At 47.4% G+C, this 20,779-nt stretch overlaps 1 protein-coding gene across 3 annotated transcripts in view; it reads left to right on the forward strand.

The window, feature by feature from the left end:
• Positions 1–20,779, forward strand: part of GPM6B (glycoprotein M6B) — a 159,952-nt gene that overhangs the window by 10,253 nt on the left and 128,920 nt on the right. Inside the window, exon 1 of one of the 3 annotated variants that reach the window (XM_072817217.1) lies at positions 10,307–10,352. The exons of the other annotated variants lie outside the window; for them this stretch is intronic. Within the exon in view, the coding sequence (XP_072673318.1) occupies positions 10,322–10,352 (31 nt within the window). The 5' untranslated portion in view covers positions 10,307–10,321. Of the gene's footprint in view, positions 1–10,306; positions 10,353–20,779 lie in introns of those variants that run through there. 3 annotated transcript variants of the gene reach the window in all.

Consider the following 20,779-nt stretch of genomic DNA (forward strand, 5'->3'; position numbering starts at 1 on the left):
CTCCCCTCTGTTTTAAGTGGAAAACATTGACACAGCAGGTGTGAGAAGGCCTTTGAAAATAATTGATGAGCCAGGAGACAAGTACATGAAAAACATGCATATGGCTGAAGAGATTACAGGGATAAGGTAGCCCCATTATCTCCCTGGGAAATGGAAAGTGCACGATGGCAGGGTTGTAAATAAGGGGTGGTTGTAGATGTTGCATATTTATTCAGGGTCCGATCAATGTAACTATTTTATGGCCTCGAGCTATAAGGATCTAACAGTTGTTGAGACCCCCCTCCCAATTCGTTTCCTGAAGAAGATGGAGTTTTAAGAATTGTCTAAATTAGGGACGCCTGGATGGCGGAGTCGGTTGGGCATCTGACTCTTGGTTTCGGCTCAAGTCACGGTCTCGGGATCGGGGGATCGAGCCCCGTATCAGGCTCTGTGTTCAGTACGGATTCTGCTTGAGGTTCTCCCTCTCCCTCTGCCCCTCCTGCTCATGCTCTCACCCTTGCTCCCTCTAAAATAAGTAAATCTTTAAAAAAAAAAAAGAAAAGAAAAGAAAAGAAAAGAAAATAATTGTCCAAATTAACAGTAGCTAGTGAACGGTTGGCTGTTCCCAGCACAATGCAAGGCTGGTTGGCAAAGGGTTGGAAGCCGGAGATGATTTCTGGTTTTCATCCCGAAAAGTTTTAGAAGCAGATACAAAAGTGTTTTTGCTAAATGAGCTTCTTGTGCTGTTTGGACGTAGGTAATAATCTGCCTTCATTCCTTCATTGAGGAGCTTTGTCCTCCTTGTGACTGAAGTAATGATGTCGTCAGCAGAACGAATGCTTTGTCGTCACATGGAGCTGGCTATAAATCAAAGTGTCAGTGCTGCTTCCTGAGTAGTGGCATCGCTTTACGCTGCCACCAGCAGGGCACGGACACGCGTTTCTCTGTATCTTCACCAGCGTTTGCAGTTGTCAGCCGTGTTTAATTTCTCAAAAATCTGAGAGCTACGACGTGGTGTTTCATTGTTTTTTTTTTTTTTTTTTATTGGAATTCCCTAAACAGGTTGAAACTTTTCGGTAGGTTATTGGCCATTTGGGTTTTCTCTTTCCATTCATATCCTTGGCTTTTTTTTGGTTGTTGTTGTTTTCTAAAAAATTTTAAGTGACTACTTAAAATGTGGGGCTTGAACTCATGACCCCGAGATCAAGAGTCGCAGGCTCTACTAACCCAACCAGCCAGGCGCCCCGTATCCTTGTTTTTTTCTTACTGGTGTATAATGATTCTTTATACATTCTGGAGACCAATCCTTGGTTAAATGCGTCCTCAATGTCCTCTTCCTCTCTGGTTAATCTTTTAGCTTTGTGGAATGTATCTTTTGTTGTACTGAATTTTTTTTTATTATAATAAACCCTAATGAATCTTTCCCTTTATTCTTTTATGATTTGTGCTCTTTATTTTTGCCTTGTTTTAAAATTGCTCCTATCTCCAAGGTCATGAAGATGTTCTTCTATTCTTCTATATTTTCTTGTAAAGTTTTTTTTAAGTATGCTTTTCATTTCTCAGTCTTTATTCTATTGGGATTTTAGTTTTTTGGTGTAAGTATGAGATAAAAATCAATTTTTATATTCTCTATGCAGAAGCTACCATGTACTTAATGGTTCATCCTTTCCTCACTGATTTTTATATAATACCTTCTCTCATGTTTTAAATTTCCCTACTGTAAGTGTGTGTACATCTCTGGACTCTGTCCTGTTTCTTGGCCCTGTTTTGCCGTCTGTGTGCGAAGAGTACACCATCCTGTTTGTTGTAGGTGTATAATAAGCCTGAGTATCTCCTAGGAGAATTATTCTCCTCTTGCTCTTCTTTAAAAGTGCCCGAGATAGTCTTAGTTTTTTGTTTTTTGTTTTTCCTTTTTGGTGTACTTTTGGAATAAGCTTTTCATGTTCCACAAACATCCCCGGTAGGATTTTGAGTGGGATTACAGTGAATTTATAGCATAATTTTCATGATAGTGTATTTACCATGTTGAACCTTCCACTTGTATACATAATATAGCTCTTCATACAATTAGATCTTTTATATTCCCCAGTACTGTTTTCACACACCTTTATTTTTTGTTATTTTTCACTTTTTAAAAGATTTTATTTATTTATTCATGAGAGACACACAGAGAAAGGCAGAGGGAGAAGCAGGCTCCCTGCGGGGAGCCCGATGCTGTACTTGATCCCAGGGCCCCAGGATCATGACCTGAACCGAAGGCAGATGCTCAACCACTGAGCCACCCAGGCATCCCTTCGCACACCTTTAAAAAAAATCTATTAAAGGTGTCTCCTAGTTTTTGTGGCCCCCCCCCACCCAGGGAAACAGTAAATCAATTGGTGTCAAATCTAGTTGCATGGGATGTAATGGTTTCCTTCCATAGACCTGTGGATTCTGAAGGTATAACGTAATGGATGCATTTGTTCAGATTATAGAATCTGTAGGGGGAGGCGGATTCTCAGCCATCACTCACCTGCCAGGTCGTAAGATCCAAAGTGAAGTGGGGTATTTCTACATGAACTGACCCTCGCCATGCTGTAATAAGATCAGATAATAAAACCTTCGATATGTTAGGATGTGGATTTCTTCTAAAAGAAAAATATGACCCAGTTGGCTCCATTACAAAGACCAAGTTTATATCCAGGATGCAAACTCTTTAGTTGAAAGAGAAGGAAGAAAGGCCAATTTTCCACTCATCGGTGAGGGCGATGCAGCTAAGGTAACCCTGGAGTGGTTTAAGCATCACTCTTGTGTTGGAGTGTTACTTCCACATTTGGTGGTGTTACTTGAGAAAAGGAACTTTTTCATGGTCGACTCAAGCTTACCTAGTTCTCCTAAGTAGTTTAATGGAAAACTTTTCCTGGAATATTTTTGCACCCTGTGAAGAGGAGGCCAGCACTGGGTTGGAGAGCGAGCTTGATTTATTCCAGAAAGTGGTTTATTCAGCCGTCAAATGAGATTATGTGTGCGGCTGTTACCCATCACTTCACAGAAATATTCCTCTACGAGGCCTCAAACTTTTGTTTATTTATTTGGAGGCAACAGCGATCACAAACTTGAAATCCCCTAGGACATATTTGGAAATGCGATTTTTAATAGAGGGTTGTTACTCCCTTACTGCTGCTGATGGCCAGAACAAAACTGGACTGTCGGACGGTTTCTACATACTGCCTGCCCTCCCTGGGCACCATCCCCCACCAACCAACCAACACACACGCGCACACACCTCCATACATTTACTTTTATTCTTTAAAGTTTTTACTTATTAATTTTCAAGTAATCTCTACACCGAATATGGGGCTTGAACTCATGACCCCCAGATCAAGAGTGGCATGCTCTACCAACTGAGCTGGCCAGGCACCACCTTGGGTAGGGGAGCCTACTTAGAAAAAACAAACAAAACACCAGCTCCATACATTGAGATTTGAGTGAAAAGGTCTGCTCAGGAGAATCCGTTCTTTTTTTTTAAATTTTTTTTTTTATTTTTTTATTTTAGGAGAATCCATTCTTAAAATTCTCCTCTTTTTGGCACGCATGCTTGTCTTGGTCCCTCCATGTAGAAACTCTAGAATCTAAAATTGAAATCTAAATTCGATGTGAAATTAATTTTTTGTCATCTCATGTTTGCATTTAAGGGATTTGAACGAAAATGGTGGTCTTTCTAGTCTGTGAGCGAATTGCGATTTCCTCAGCCTAGCAAGACAAGTTGAGATGGCACTAAAAGGAGAACTAAAACCTCTGATCAAAGTAACCATGACATGGAGTGGGTCTGTTGAAACCACTGCTTGGCTGGAGGCTTGAAGACCTCTGACTAGCCGCCTGGGCAGGCTCTTTCCTCGGGGCTCGGAGGTCACGTTTGGCAAGTCAGAGCCTCACTCGTTTAGGGACTGGTGAGCTGTGGAGGCCTCAGATTCTTTAGGAAGCAACAGGTTATTTTGTGATCCAAGAGTCTGTCAGTCCGAGGGTTACGCTCTAGGGTCCATTTTACCCCTCAGGGGACAGTTGGCAATGTCTGCAGACCTTTTTTGGTGACTACACCGGGGGTGTGGAGGTCCTCCTGGCGTCTGGTGGGTGGAGGCCAGAGATGCTGCTAAGCATTCTGCAGTGCCAGGACCTGCCCCTCCCCAAAGGGTCACCTGGACCCCATTGTGAAGAGTGCCAAGGTGGGGGGACACAGACTTCGCCTGAACTTTGGAAGTCATGAAAGACCATCTTTGCAGACCTTTAAGACCTAATAGGCTGTGGGAAGGTTTGGGTTTGGGGCTGACAATAGAGCAAGGGACAGTAGATAGCAAATAAAGGGACTCAGGTGTAGGAGTTGCCAGGTTCAGGAGGAGCCTTTCTGAAGGGGAACCTTGAGGACAGGCCTCTCTGATGGGACAAACCTGGTCCTGACCCGAACCCAGGTTAACTCAGCTGATGTCCGATGAATTCATACGATAATCAAGACTCACTTCATGATGAGAATAGTGAGATGCGATCACATGTATGATGTGAAATGGATCACAAGTGATTAGATTGGGAAAATTCTTTTTGCCCAAGAGGTTTTATGATTTTGTTAGACCAGCCTCCTCTCTAGCAAACTCTCTGATACTCATGTAACAAAGAAGAGCATAGAACACTGAAGTGAACCAATTATTTTTTCATTCACCATTTCATTTCAAGCAATAAGTTTAACCTTTTAATTTGGTTCTGAGAGCTGCTAATGAAGAGTACAGTGGTTGACTTAGTATCTTATTTCCCTGACTTCCCCAATCTTTGGTCAAGGTCTTGGGTTGAGACACATGAGATAGGCAATATTTGACCATTCTGCATCCAGTCTGGCATATTCATATGGTTCAGTCTCATGCAGCCTGGCTGTCCAACAAGCTAGAAGGAAGGTAAAGGCCTGAATGTTCCCTCCCCAGAGCCACCCACTTCCTGGACTGCTGTGAGACCAAAGAAGTCCCCGTTCATTTCTTTCTTTTTTTTTTTCCCTGAAACTTTGCAGATGGTGGCTATGGCCTCCTTCTGATTTGTCTCCCAAGGGCTCTGGCTTTTTCATGATCCCATGGTCCTGGGATTGAGCCCCGGGTTGGGCTCCCTGCTCAGCAGGGAGTCTGCTTCTCTTTCTCTCTCTCTCTCTCTCTCTCCCTCACTCTGCCTCTTCCTATTATTCGTTCTCTGTCTCTCAAATAAATAAAATCTTAAAAAAAAAAAAAAGTTCGGGCAGCCCCCGTGGCTCAGTGGTTTAGTGCCACCTTTAGCTCAGGGCATGATCCTGGGGACCCCAGGATCGAGTCCCATGTTGGGCTCCCTGCATGGAGCCTGCTTCTCCCTCTGCCTGTGTCTCTGCCTCTCTCTCTCTCTCTCTCTCTCTCTCTCTCTGCATGTGTCTCTTATGAATAAATAAAATCTATAAAAAATATTAAAAAAAAGAGTTCATCCTCTTGACAAGTAATCAGAACACTGTTTATTATAGTATTTATATTTGGAAGCAGGTGTTTATTCCTAGCAGTATTATCTTTTTTTTTTTTTAAGATTTTATTTATTTATTCATGATGGAGAGAGAGAAAAGCAGAGACACAGGCAGGGGAAGAAGCAGGCTCCATGCAGGGAGCTTGACGTGGGACTCGATCCCGGGACTCCAGGATCACGCCCTGGGCTGAAGGCGGCGCTAAACCGCTGAGCCACTGGGCTGCCCTTATCTCTTTTTTTTTTAATTGAAGTTTGATTCGCCAGCATAGAGTATAACACCCAGTGCCCAGCAGGATTATCAAACAGAACTCCTAGAGGCCTATACTGAGGGCCCAGAAGCCCGTCCCGCCGCCCCACCTGCAGCCCCCTGGCCTGCTCCCTCCGGCCGCCGTCCCCCGCAGCCCTGTACCCCTGTCTGAAATGTCTGCGATCCATCAAAGGTTTGGCCTCTTGACCCTCCTGCGAAACCAGAGCGTCTGGGTGGCCTCTCCGAGTAGGTAAGTGGAGGGAGAGGAGAAGTTCCAGCAGGAAGGACTGGGGGAGAGAACTCTTGTCCCACTGCAGATCGTGTTCCCCGGGATGTGGCGGGTGACTGTGCCTCCTTCCCCTCCCCGAGGAGGTGTCCCCCGAGTGCCGCAAGGAGGCCTGAGGTCTCGTCCGGTGTCAGGGCTGCAGCGCCGCCTGGGCAGAAAGAGCCGCGGGTGGGTGCCCGCAGGTGGGTGCCCGCGGGTGGGTGCGCAGGCCCGCTGGCTCAACCTCACCGGAGGCGCTGTCTGAGCCCTAGCCTGGCTTACCCGCCTGCTTCTGAGTTCTCATCGCGCACACTCACCGGCCAAGTGCGGTTGTGAGAACAAGAGCCACGGTGGCGAGTGACACTGAGTGACATGCCCCCCGGCCCGGCCAAGGAGTCTGCAGGATGCTGCCCCGCCCCCCCACCTGTGAGCACTGAAATCACAGTAGCCGTTGAAAGCAGAGCAACAGAAACGTGTTCAAGAGGGCATTTTCTTCTATTTTTTAAAAAAATTTATTTATTGGGGATCCCTGGGTGGCCCAGTGGTTTAGCGCCTGCCTTTGGCCCGGGGCCTGATCCTGGAGACCTGGGGTCGAGTCCCACGTCGGGCTCCCCGCGTGGAGCCTGCTTCTCCCTCTGCCTGTGTCTCTGCCTCTCTCTCTCTCTATCATAAACAAATAAATAAATAAAATAAATCTTTTAAAAACATTTATTTATTCATGAGAGACACAGAGAGAGAGAGAGGGGCAGAGACACCGGCCCGGGGAGAAGCAGGCTTCACGCGGGGAGCCCGACGCAGGACTCCATCCTGAGACCCCGGGATCACACCCTGAGCCAAAGGCAGGTGCTCAACCACTGAGCCCCGCCAGGCGGTCCAGGGGCACTTTCTGAACGTAGCAAATTATCATTCATCATTGAATGCAATTAAGAAAGTCGAGATGGTTGGTAATGCAACGGATCGGAACCACGAGTTAGGTCACAGGATCAACCGCAGGCGGTGCCAGTAACTATCATGACCTAATGCAGCGGCAGCATGGGTGCTTCATCCCTTGGAAGCCTGGTGACCCCTTCACGCGAACCCCGGACATTAAGATGTTGCTCAAATACCTTACGTAGTTGAGGGTTTTTTTGTTTTTTGTTTTTGTTTTTGTTTTTTTTTCCTCCCCCCTCTGTTTTTGTTTTTTTAAAGATTTTATTTATTCATGAGAGACACAGCGAGAAAGAGAGAGAGGCAGAGACACAGGCAGGGGGAGAAGCAGGCTCCGTGCAGGGAGCCCGACGTGGGACTCGATCCCGGGACTCCAGGATCGCACCCTGGGCTGAAGGCAGCGCTAAACCGCTGCGCCACCCGGGCTGCCCTGTAGTTGAGTTTTAAAGATTTTATTTATTTGAGAGAGAGAGAGAGAGAGCATGAGCTTGGGGCAGAGGGAGAAGCAGACTCCTCTCTGAGCAGGGAGCCCCATGTGGGGGGCTCGATCCCCGAACCCCAGGATCAGGACCTGAGCCGAAGGCGGATGCTTCACCGGCCGAGCCACCCAGGCGCCCCCGTAGTTGAGCCTTAAATGGAAAGCCTTAATTATTTCTGTGATTGTATTACCTATGAATACTCCACTTTAGGGTGCAGGAGATAAGGTGTATGTTATTGTTGCCATGGTAACTGCACTTAAAATGGCAGGCCGCTGCTTACTTGATTGAAAAATTGCTTTATTGCCATAAAAATCCCTCCATGTCATTTTCTCAGGTCCAGTAAGTCACTCCTCATGTAACATCACATAGTATTTTTGAGAAATACCAGAGGTTGTTACTATGAAGCACTGAAGTTCTTTTAAAGTCTATCATTGAAAAAAAATGGGAGTATTTCCACATTGCTTGTTTGTGTCCTTGCCATGTTTAACTGAGTGAAACAACCTGAACGGATTGTTTCTAGATCCTTGAGGGACCCAGGGATACACTGTAGTTGAGCTCAGGACGGGGTAGCTTCAGTGCACAGCTCCTGAGGCGGAGGCGCCCACTTTCCCTGGAGCCTCCCCAACACCTGCTTCCATCCGGACGCAGTGTCCTGCGGGTCCCCTTAGAGCCCGTCTGCCACCTAATTGACATTTTTTGGAGCTGGAACCTCCTTAAAGCACGCACATACCTGCCCACACCCACAAGTTAATAAACGAATACGAACTCAAGGGGCGCCCTACTAGGCCTTGGTTTCCGTGCAAGGGCCTGGGGTGGGTGCCCGGTGCCCGAGGGCCTCGGCTCCTCCTGTGTGGACTGGGCTTTGGAGCATCTGTTGGCCACTCCGTCTTTTTATACTTAGACTGTTTTTGCAAATGACTGAGGCTTCCAGAACATTTCAGATTCTGCCTAAGTGGAGAGTCACAATTTGTGTAGACATATTCGTGCACAGATTGCATTCCCTATCCACCCTGGGGATATAACCATGTCCCTTTTTGGAGACAGAGGCAGTGACCATGCGGTCCCTCTCTTTTATACCCACCCATTCCAGAAACTTGGGGTGTCCTGTGAGCTGCTCTTTTTCTTTTTCCATTTCTGCCTCTCTGGAAATCTTTCATTAGCAGAGTGTTTGTATTTTTATGTGAGCATCTTTTTTTGGTGGCTCAAATAAGCTCCCTTGGTCAGTGAGAAGATAAAATTACAATTGGGAGCCGCAGGAGGCAGGTCTAGAGACTGCTGCCTTAGGTGCCCTTCCGGCTCTGTCCCCACGTGTCACATCGCCCCCCCTTGGGGTTGGGCCAGAGCAGCTGAAAATCCTGCTGGGCCTTTCAGAGCCCCTTAGGGGATGTTTAGGCGGCAGATGCACTTAATCGTTAGGTTCATTACAAATGCAAGAGAATAAGCTTTGACAAGGTTTTGAACTTGGGACAGAGGCACTTTATTTTTATGAATCAACTTGGTTTTCATGGAAATCCGAATATATGTGTGTATCAATGACAAAGAAATAGAGACCCCCCCAACACAATCCCCCCCCAGCACAATACATATACACATACCCATTTTATATAAAATGGATATGTTTTACATAACACGTGTGTGTAGACAGACATGCGTGCATATCCACATCACGTGTATAAGCTACATATCTGTTGTATACATACGTGGTATATACACATGTGTGCACACTTATATGATACATATACACACTTTGGGGGGAGGAACGATTTTCTACCCTTCGAGGCTCTTCAGGCTGCTTTAAGAATTAAGTTGACATGAAGCCAGTGAACAGGAGAAAAATCAAACCAAAGTTTAATATCATGTGTATTTTCCTTTTTTTTTTAATTTATTTATTTATGAGAGAGAGAGACACACACACACACACACACACACACACAGAGAGAGAGAGAGAGAGAGAGAGAGAGAGAGGCGGAGACACAGGCAGAGGGAGAAGCAGGCTCCATGCAGGGAGCCTGAGGTGGGATTCGATCCCAGATCTCCAGGATCAGGCCCTGGGCCAAAGGCAGGCACTAAACCGCTGAGCCACCCGGGCTGCCCTCATGTGTATTTTCCGTATACAGGAGACCCAGGAACACTGAGCAACTCCCCCAAATGGCTGAGGCCACCACCTTAAATAAGCATCTTCAGCCAAAGATGAGAGATTGGGCAGCCCGGGGGCTCAGCGGTTTAGCGCCTGCCTTGGGCCCAAGCCAGGGCCTGATCCTGGAGACCCGGGATCGAGTCCCACGTCGGGCTCCCTGTGTGGAGCCTGCTTCTCCCTCTGCCTGTGTCTCTGCCTCTCTCTCTCTGTGTCTCTCATGAATAAATAAATACAAAAAATCTTAAAAAAAAAAAAAAAAAAGAAAAAACAAAACAAAAGAGGAGAGATGTCGCAGGTGGGGGACCCGTTCTGGGAGGTCACCAGGCAAAGCACAGTAAACAAGGGTAGTGTTGTTATGCAGATTGATAAGAGTTTCTAGAGATTCAGTCATCCCCCCTTCTCCCCAGTGCCCCCTTACAGATGGAGATTTCCCTAACACATGTAAATATCCCTTACAAAAGGGTAAATTCTTGCTTTTCAGAGCTTCTCCTGTGTTTACAGTTTCTTAAAAAAAAAAAAAAAAAAAAAAAAAAGGCAGCCTAAAATAATGTGTCAAAGAAGCCTATCTGGGATTGGCACAATTTGCTTCCCTACAACATACGCACGTATAAAAGCTTCACTGCGCCCTTGCTGTGCGTAGGCTTTATTCTCAGTGCGTCACCTGTGTCACCCAGTGGAATCGCCACCATTTCACAGATACCACCACTGAGGTCACCGAGCCAGGAGGTGGCTATGCCCCTGTTTGGACCTGAGCACTCTGGCTTCCCCTCCGTCTTCCTCACCTCTTCTTGATGCAGGTGGTGCAGTCAATATCCGCTAATGGTAAGGTTGGTTTTGTCTGTTGGGTGTTGGTGCTTATAACCCCAAGGGACCTTCAGCTGGGTTGGGGGTGGACATGGAGAGTGCCCTTTCTCTGATTCATTTTCTTCTGCCGGTGCAGGAAGGGGGACAGGGAAACCTGTTGTTCATTTGTCCTAATGATCTCAATGGCGACACGCTTTTGATGATGGGTTAGGTTTTTAAAAGTGGTCACAGGGGCGCCTGGGTGGCCCAGTGGTTGAGAGTCTGTCTCCAGCTCAAGGCCTGGGATGGAGTCCCACATTGGGCTCCCCACAGGGAGCCTGCTTCTCCCTCTGCCTGTGTCTCTGCCTCTCTCTCTCTCTGTGACTATCATGAATAAATAAATAAAAACTTAAACATTTAAAAAAAGTGGTCACAGTCAACTGGGCCATTTCCAGTGAGAAAGATGAGTGACCCAACTGGAAGACTGCCATTTTGGAGACCCCATGAAAATAAGGTAAATCGCTTATCCTCTCTGAAGATACTTTGGAAGCACCATTGGATGCCACGTGACTTGGAAGAGCAGTTCTTTGTATACTTCTGTAATTATTTTTTTTTTGATAGAGCAAAACATAATTTTGTTACTTCGTTATACTAATTAGCTGGGATATAGATTTATCTACTATAATGGAACACCCCCCCCAAATACGAATGATAATGTGTGGGTACTAGAAGTTTTCAACCTTCTGATGTAAAAATCCCAGCTGGTATGGTGGATCTCCTCCAAAAAGGGTTCAGAGGTGTAGGCTCTGTTCTATCATATTTAAGACTTGGCTTCCTTTTCGTGGTCCAAGATGGTCACTGCAGCTCCGGCCATCACCTTTGCGTTCCTGCTAAGAGGACGAGGAATAGGTTGGGCAGGCTTTCTAACGCCATTCTGTGGAAGTTGCATGTGTCACTTCCTTTCATATCCGCATGGCCAGAACTTAGTCATACGTCCACACCTAACTGCAAGTGATGCTGGGAAGCCAGCTAAAAATACTCTTACTGTAGAAGAGGGCAATAGATAGTGGGGAAAACAGGCAGTAGTGTCTGCCATACTTATATATTAAAAGAAGTAAAATTGGTGAAAATGTATAATATAAACTTTCAGAGTTTTAAAAATCTCAAAGGTTGTCATAATTCAATTTTCCTTTCAGAATAGTGACACACTTGGCCATCCAGGCTTCATATTCCTATTATAAATATTTTTAAAAATCCGTGTAGCTGAAGTTAGAACTATTACTACATCCACGATGGAGAAAAGGAGGAGCTTTTGGAGCGGTTGATAGGGTTAACACATTTTTGAATAGAAATGCTCTTGTTTTGTGAAATGTTCCAAAGTTAAGACTGTAAACAAGATAGAACAAGAAGATACTGCAATGTTTGTTAACATTGGAACACTATGTTAGAGGGTTGGCTCACCCCCTACTTTTGGTTCGCATTTTGGCCGGTGTAAATTGAGGAAGCACACATTTTATGAACATAAAATTATGCCATTTTGAAGTTGCCTCCAACATCGCGACGACCCTACCTCAGGGTCCGGTGTGGTGGTCTGGAGAGAACAGAAGGACTGGCCTCTCCTGGGAATACTTAGCGTCCCCCTAATGTTACAAGCATACAGCTTTCAGTGCTTCAACTTTGGATTATAAGTATTTAATACTTCTATCTAAATAAAAGTAAGCTAGATCCTCTGTTTTCCTCTCACTAATGTCAAAGATGGATCCAGTTGGGATCATGTTGCTGATCCCGTATGGGGTTTTGTTTGGGCCAAGATGTAGAAACAAAATGAATGGATGAGAAAGTGGGAAGTTTTCATCGTCCTCTTACAGTGACCATCTGGGGAGCCACTTTTAAATAATCCAAGCAGGACCAAGCATTGGAAGTCATGGCTCTGTGACGGTCTTAAAGTGCTCCCTCCTTCCACTGGTGACAGCCGAATTCTTTCTTTGTGTCTTCAGTCTCTTTTGCCTTCACGTTACTGGCTTCCCCATGTAGGTGATTTTTTTTTTTTTTAAAGATTTTTATTTGTTGGGATCCCTGGCTGGCGCAGCGGTTTGGCGCCTGCCTTTGGCCCAGGGCGCGATCCTGGCGACTCGGGATCGAGTCCCACGTCGAGCTCCCTGCATGGAGCCTGCTTCTCCCTCTGCCTGTGTCGCTGCCTCTCTCTCTCTCTCTCTCTCTGTGACTCTCATGAATAAATAAATAAAATCTTAAAAAAAAAGATTTTTATTTGTTTATTCGTGAGAGACAGAGAGAGAGAGAGGGGTAGAGACAGAGGCAGAGGGAGAAGCAGGCTCCATGTGGGGAGCCCGACGTGGGACTCGATCCCAGGTCCCCAGTATCACACCTTGGGCCAAAGGCAGACCCCAAACCGCTGAGCCACCCAGGTAGATGATCCTTCTAATTAAATGTTTTTTTCGAATATAAAAGAATACTGACCTCCTTCCAGTTGTGTCTGTCAAAAGGATTGCTTCAAAGGCATCTCTTCTGCTGCTTAATTGTATAAACTTTTTTTTTTTTTAAGACTTTTTTATTTATTCATGAGAGACAGAGGCAGAGACCCAGGCAGAGGGAGAAGCAGGCTCCCCTCCGGGAACCCGATGTTGGGACTCAATCCCAGGACCCCGGGGTCACGCCCTGGGCTGAAGGCAGATGCTCCACCACTGAGCCACCCAGGTGCCCTGTATAAACTTCTTATAAACATGAATCCTAAAGAGCACAAGTAATGGGAGGGGGTCAGGTGATGGGGGGGGGGTTGCTGCAGCCTGTTTCCACAGCTCGATTTTAGATGCTAATAAAGCATTCTGTGTACACACTGTTTTCCACGGCTACAGGGTGACAGGGTGACAGCGGTGAAGTCTCTGGTTGGTTCAGCATTGCTTTGCTCCCTGAGCCATAGAGAAACTGCAGGGTTGTCTTTCAAGGAGAGCAGTGCATCGCAGCATTCGAGTGTATAAGTAGGAGGCCAACATTTCGGATTTTATTCTTAGACTTCATATGGATGAGGCCTAGGGCTCTTTGGTAAGGTTGTTGGTCTCCGCCTTGGCCTCGGCCTTCAGAGGCTGGGAAGGAAAATGAGGGCGGACAAGGAAGTCAGAGAGCCTCGGGGCAGGCTCCTGGTGGGCAAGTGTCCCAGTGGTTCCCCCCCCCCCCCCAATCAGGACACCCTTCCCAGCTCTTGGGAGCCAGCTGCGTCCTCAGCGAGCGGGGAAACAGGCAATGGCCTTTCCTCGGCAAATATTGCCCTTGACTTGACTCCATTTCGTGAGTCACCCGTTCCAGTCTCCAGCCGAGCCTGCCGTGCTGATTTTGCTGGGCAAAGACCCCGGGAGATCACGGAACTCCCGCTTGTGCAAACCCCAAGCCCCTCGCTGGCCTTTTATTTCAATAGGGCTGGAGCCGGGCTGCTGAGCTGTTAAATGAGCCCGGAGGCCGAGCCTGGAAACGCATTTGGTTTGCAAAATAATTGCAAGAGGCGAAAATGAGGGAGAAAATGAGGGACCTTCGTGGCCGTGGCCAGGCCGCAGTGCTTCCAATAGGATGGTCGCTAGCTATTTCCATTTGAATTCATTTAAATGCAATTAAATTCAGTTCTTTAGACACATTGGCCGCATTTAAAATGCTCAACAGTGACACGTGGCGAGGGGCTATCCCTCCTGGACGACAGCAATCTAGCGGTCACGTCCTTGCAGAAAGTTCTCTTGGCCAGTGCGGGCCTGCACGTAGGCCCCTGAGAAAGCCTGGTCCGGGTCAGCAAGGAGGCGGCTTGGGGCCGAAGCCAGCAGAGGATTCTGCTCTGAATCGAGCCTTAAAAGCTGTGCGGTGTTGGCTTCAGCGGACGTGCGGACGCCACAAGCACTCCTTCTGTGTGTTTGCGGGCGTCACGAGGCCCCCACGACCATCTGATGTCACAGCGCCGTTTTGCGGTGTAGAGCGGGGACTCGGGGCCCAGCCTGCCGGAGTTAGATTCCAGTTACCTAGCGGAGCGCCGCTCTGGGCCTGCACGGTCCACTCTGAAACACAGGGACAATGAAGTTTCTGTGAGATCGAGTGGTCAGTGGTTGTATTTGTATAAAGAGCACAGAGCAATACTTGGCTCACAGAAAATTCTCAGCTATTATTCTCATCATCATCCCCAATAACCTAAGCAGTCGATTAACACATATTTTGTATAGGTATTATATACTTCTTGAAGTATGCTAGAGAAGAGGACATGTTATTGAGAAAAATCATAAGGAAAAGACTACATTTCTAGCACTGTATTTAAAAAAAAAATCCCCGTATGAGTGCACCCCTGCAGTTCAGACTCCTGTTGTTCAAGGATCAACTGTGTTATTATTTCATATACAGAGAGTCTAAGGTGCCATCACGTGTTTTTTTGTTACAAATGATGTTTTCAGCTTGCTGGCGTGTTCTTTGTTCTTGTTTTTGTTTTTAACCTCTTTGCAACGTGTTGCTCTACCTGAATATAAATAGGCCACATTGTCCCTTCTCAATGCCGGTGTCGTCCTGCATTAATGAAGCCCGTTTGGAGAATACTTAGAACCGGCATTCTCAAGGTTCGTTCATTGATCTTTTAGCTGTATCATTGGTTCTTCTGAAAAGAAATTAAGGAGCTCGATGTCAATGCGGAGAAATTCTGGGAGCAGCTTCCCTCTCAGTGATATTTATGTTCTTATCTCTCCAGTTCCTTAGCTCGTGAAGTAAATCTCAAGGGCCAGTGTTCGGCTCCGAGAGGGTCTGTTGTACCCGCAGGTGGCTAGCATCTGTTGTCACTGGGCAGTTTGATGGAGGGAGGAGGGTCATGTCAAGATCCAGAACTCAGAGTCCACACTGTCTGGCCAGCGTTGACTCCCTGGTCTCCTTGTGGATAAAGAGAAGCAAATGCTTGCTCTGCGGTTCTCAAACCCAGCTGCGTGCCAGAACCACCAAGGGAGCTTGAAAAATGCGGGTGCCTACATCCTACATCCTGCATCCCCAGAGACTCTGCTGTAATGGACTTTTAAGCTCCATCGGTGATTCTAAAGTGCAGCCAAGGGTTGAGAACCACCAGGCCAGCCTCTACCTGGTGAGATGCAGTGGACGCTTTTCGAAGCGTGGCCCAAATGTTGCTGGTTAATGAACCACTCCGGCCTGGATGCAGGTAGCTGCTGGATTTTCACAGGGTCCCATCTAGTTCCTCATTTTTTTTAAAGATTCTATTTATTTATTCATGAGAGACACACGGAGAGGCAGAAACACAGGGAGAGGGAGAAGCAGGCTCCCCGCAGGGAGCCCAATGGGGGATTCCGGGATCACGACCTGAGCCCAAGGCAGATGCTCAACCGCTGAGCCACCCAGGCGTCCCTAGTGACTCATTTTTATCAGTGATACAGGTCAGATTCCCAGACGTCAGGGATAGGCTGGAAGGAGAGGGTCAATGTTAGGTGACAGGTGCCAAAGACATTACTGACCAGTTAGAGGGAAGGATGGGTGAATCGAAGGGGATGTCAAAGAGGAAGGAATTTGAAACCCTATAGTTGCTGTAGATCAAGCCAAGTGAACGTGTGTAGGACGCAGGAGGCTTGGACTAACAGCCGGGGATGGGGTTCGGTTGGCTGACAGCTACAGCGTTTAGAAGTACACACTTAGGAATCGGTCCTGTGTTTGAATCCTGCTCCACTGTTTCCTCCTGGGTGATCTGGAACATGTCCTATAGCCCCACTGGGCGGGCCTCAGTCTTCACCATGTTGAAGGACAAATCAAAGGCACCTACTTCGCTCGTCACTGTGAGAATGAAGTGTCATATGATGTATGCGGACTGTGAGCGCAGCGCCTGGCCCATAGTAAGTGCTCAGTAAATACACGATTAGCACCAGAATGACCTTCCCTGTCATCCGTGTGATGAGTCTGTCCAGAGAGCCAGCGGTGTCGGCCCCTGCAGGGACATAGGTATCTGGGCGTGGGGCTTGTTAGTAATTGTGACCAATATACCGTCCTAATAGAAGACATACTAGGGGAACCAAAAAAAAAAAAAAAACTAGGGGAACCTGGGGTGGGTATATGGGAGCTCTTTGTACTGTCTTCACGCTCACTCTCTATCTAAAACTGTTCTAAAATAAAAAGTTTGTTTAAGAAAGGTATTGCCAATGTGGTACTTGTTAAACGGGAAGGCGATTTATTTATTTTTCAACACCCGTTTGTGTGCCAACTCTGCTCTCAGTAAATGGGAAGTTTATCCCTTTCATAAAGAACCAGGATGTTTTTGTTTTAAATATTTCTGGAGCAGAGATTTCTGAGATCTATTTTCCATATGCATGGGGAGCCACATTTGGCCCGTTTAAGATTTTTGTTTATTTTGAAATAGTTTTAGAGAAACGGTGTAAAAATAGTACAGAGTTCCCGTACACCAGTCAGCAAGCTTCCCCCGGCACGAATCGTCCAGGTCGCCCGAGTGCGATGGTCCCAGAAAGTCCAGGTGGGCACCCTCCTTACCCGCAACCAAACCCCGGCGCCCTCTTTCTGTTGCGGATCCAGTTGGGGAGCCCACGTGGCAGTTTGTTAGGACATCTCCTTAGTGTCCTCCTATTTGTGATGGCTTTTCAGCTTCCCTGGACTCTTGGGCAGCGGACCGGTCACACGCCTTGTAGCGTGTCCCTCAATTCCGGCTCATCTGATGCTTTCCCGTGATCAGCTCGAGGTCGTGCACTGGGGGGAAAATAGCACAGGGTGCGACATGTGGTCGCCCTTTGCTGTGTGTTCAGGTCGAGGGCGTGTGCCATCAGCGTGTTGCTGCTGATAATGCCTCTCCTTGGCTTGGTGAGGGGGGCATCTGGGGATTCCGATCTTTTTTTTTTTTTTTTAAGTGATTTTATTTATTTATTCATGAGAGACAGAGAGAAAGAGAGGCAGAGACACAGGCAGAGGGAGAAGCCGGCCCCATGCAGGGAGCCTGACGTGGGACTCGATCCTGGGTCTCCAGGATCATGCCCTGGGCTGAAGGCGGTGCTAAACCACTAAGCCACCGGGGTTGCCCCCATCATTTTTTTTTTTTTAAGATTTATTTATTTATTTATTCGTGAGAGAGAGAGAGAGAGAGAGAGAGAGAGAGAGGCAGAGACACAGGAGGAGGGAGAAGCAGGCTCCATGCCGGGACCCTGACGTGGGACTCGATCCCGGGACTCCAGGATTGTGCCTTGGGCCAAAGGCAGGCGCTAAACCGCTGAGCCACCCAGGGATCCCCCCCTCCCCCCATCGGTTTTTATAAGCATCTTTGATCACGGGCACCGCTCCCGGGCCGTGCTACAACGTGGGGACGAGGCCGCAGGAATTAGGCCCCGAGCATTAAAGTGGTTTCAAATAGCTGTGCTTTCTGTGTGTAATTTTCGTAATTTTCTCCCTTTAATCTCATTTGTACTCTCAGTGATGCCTTCTCACCATTTTCTATCTGTTGATAAAGCAGATAATCAAGCCGGCAAAATTGTACGTAAAGTAAAAATGAATAAGGGCCTATAAATCAAGACTTGAGAGGGTCCCTGGAAAATGAAGTACCCGAGCTCAGGGGTATTCAATGAAGCTGGTCCTTCCCCGCCACCCCAGCTGACTTGAAGAAGGAAGTGCAGTGGTTCAGAGTCCATCTGAAAGTCAGGCAAATGTGGATTTGAATCCTGGTATCGCCCCTCACTAACAAACTGTATTCGGCTTCTCTAGGCCACAGTCCCCCCCCCACCCAGAAAACCTCCCCTGGCCTGTTGTGAAGAACCAGATAAGAGGTAAGGCATGTGCCAGGCACCGTGTCTGGACCCGGGAGAGGCCCTTATAAAACTCAGCGGCCGCTTGGACCTCATCAGGGCTCTTGGGACCCCTCAGGGGTTGACGGAGCACGGAAAGGTAAACAGTTAGCTTGTGTCCTAATTAACCTGCAAGTGGGTTGTGGAACCAAGAGGAGACAAGGAAGCAAAGTCAGCAGACTCTTCAGTACATTTATTCTCACCCATCGAAGCGCAGTTACATCATTTTCAAGTTAGTGGCCTTACTTTTATGACCGTTGTTCCAGCATCTTCCTGGGGATGACGGTGAAACACAGAAGGGTATCTCTTCCAGAACTACCACATAACTTACTAGTGAAACAGTGACATACTGGGATTAGCTTTATTAAAGTTGTTCTGTGGCCTCAAGAGATGTGGCGAGGAACGTGATCATAGGAAAGAGTTGATGAACTTGGGTGGTGATTTTCTATCCCAACAGCTGTTCTGTTCTTGGAAGTACTAGATATTTCTAATGGATTTGATCCTAAGACGTGAACGACATTAGGTTGGACATTTCTTCAGAGAAAAAAACAAAAACAAAAACATAAAAATGCTAGATTTGCCCTCTTTCTGGGAAGGTGGGGTCCGGCTAGGTGTGGTTTGGAAAAGATAAGAATTCTGTGATGGCCTGCTACAGCCAGTTGAGTTTAAAATCTCCCGCGATCGTAAAGTGTTATTTCATACGAAAACCTTTTATAGTTTAGCTCTATGAAAAATGGTTCATTTTTAATAGGAATCAAATCTTCAAGACATGGTGGCAAACAGAATCAAACTGAGCTCTTGCCCCGCTCCCCCCCGCCCCGGCAGTAGGGACATGGTGTCCTAGAAACAGCCAGACCTATACTAGGTTCCATTTTAGGCCTGAGCCTCCAAAATGGGTCTTTAGAATTAAATTTGGCTATTAGCCCAGATTTACTCAAATTTTTAACAAGCGCTGCTTTGTATTTCAGCATCACCCCCCCACACCAGTCCCCAACTTTGTAACAAGTTAGGGGAGGGGAAGTGGGAGGAGGCCCTCAAACAAAAAACAAAAGCAGCTGCTGGAGAGAAAAACCCAGTGAAAGGGGATGAAGAAAAATGGTTCTGCTGCAGCAGCTGCACGAATGATCAAAAGAGGAAGCCCTCGCTTTGCATTTGATCGCTCTATAAAGTTTTTTTTTTTTTTTTTTTTGAAGGCTATAGATGGCCTTTATTTGGGGAGAAATAAAATGAAGAACGTGTGCGAAGCTGGTGGACGCACGCGTCCGCGAACCCGAGCGGGGGCCCCGGGGACTCCGGAGTCAGCCCGGCCCTTGCGTCCCTTCAGAATTTCCACCTGTCGCACGGTCGTCTGTGTCAAGATGAGTTCCGAGGTCTGCTTTGTGCCAGCTTGTGCTGTCCCCTTGTCTCACGACGGAGCACAGAGCCGGCTCAGGCCACACCTTCTGACATCCAAGACTTAGGACAGGTTGCGAAGTTTCACGTAACGAGTCCACACGGTACAGAGCTGGGCAAGCTGGGCAGGCTGGGCAGGCGGGCGGGGGCCTTGAGCTGCTCCCCGGGACACTCTTGTTTTTAATGATTTTATTTATTTATTCATGAGCGACACAGAGAGAGACACAGAGGCAGAGGGAGAAGCAGACACCCTACGGGGGGCCCGATGCGTGACTCGATCCCAGGACCCTGCGATCACGCCCTGAGCCGCAGGCAGATGCTCAACTACTGAGCCACCCAGGTGCCCTCCTGGGACACTCTTGTGACTGCAAGTTGCATATATGGCTGGTCCGAAAAACCAGAATTACCTGGGGCCACAAGGAAGAGGCAGAGTCTAGCTGGCGGAGACCGCTCTTTCCTGGAGGTGCTCCATCCCGGGTGCTTGGGTACTTGTGCATTGTACGAGGGAGCCCCGCCTGAAAGGTCATCTTATCACAGTATTTAGGGAGTATTTCATGGCAGCCGTGGAGTCCAAACAGCTCCAAAGAACCAACACAAATTCTTAATAGAGCCACGTTTGAGGACAGGGTGATGTGGTTTTCTAAAGGCCAGAGCGCCTCCTTGCAGTAAAACACATTTTGATTTTTCTGGAAGGTAGAAGCAGGCCCGGGCTGCAGGAAGCCTGTTCTGGCCTCACTCTGTCTCAGACCCAGAGATAAGCTTCTTGTGCAGAGAGACCCGGAGACCTTGAGGATGGGTGAGGCATAGTCAAGCCTTAAAGATCTGCTTAGAATCTTCTGTCCCCTCTGCCAACTCCAGAGTGTCTGGCCTGAACTGCGGCCTGGCCCCAGACATACATACATACATACATACATACATTCATTCATTCATTCATTCATTCATTTATTTATTTATTTTTATTTATTTTTTTATGATAGTTACACAGACTGTGAGAGAGAGAGAGAGAGGCAGAGACACAGGCAGAGGGAGAAGCAGGCTCCATGCACTGGGAGCCCGACGTGGGATTCGATCCCGGGTCTCAAGGATTGCGCCCTGGGCCAAAGGCAGGCGCTAAACCGCTGCGCCACCCAGGGATCCCTATTTTTTAGTTTTTTAAGATTTTATTTGAGACACACACACAGACACAGAGAGAGAGAGAGAGAGGCAGAGACACAGGCAGAGGGAGAAGCAGGCTCCATGCAGGGAGCCTGACATGGGTCTCGATCC

Source organism: Canis lupus, chromosome X (assembly GCF_048164855.1).
Source record: "Canis lupus baileyi chromosome X, mCanLup2.hap1, whole genome shotgun sequence".
In the NCBI taxonomy this organism is placed as follows: Eukaryota; Metazoa; Chordata; class Mammalia; order Carnivora; family Canidae; genus Canis; species Canis lupus.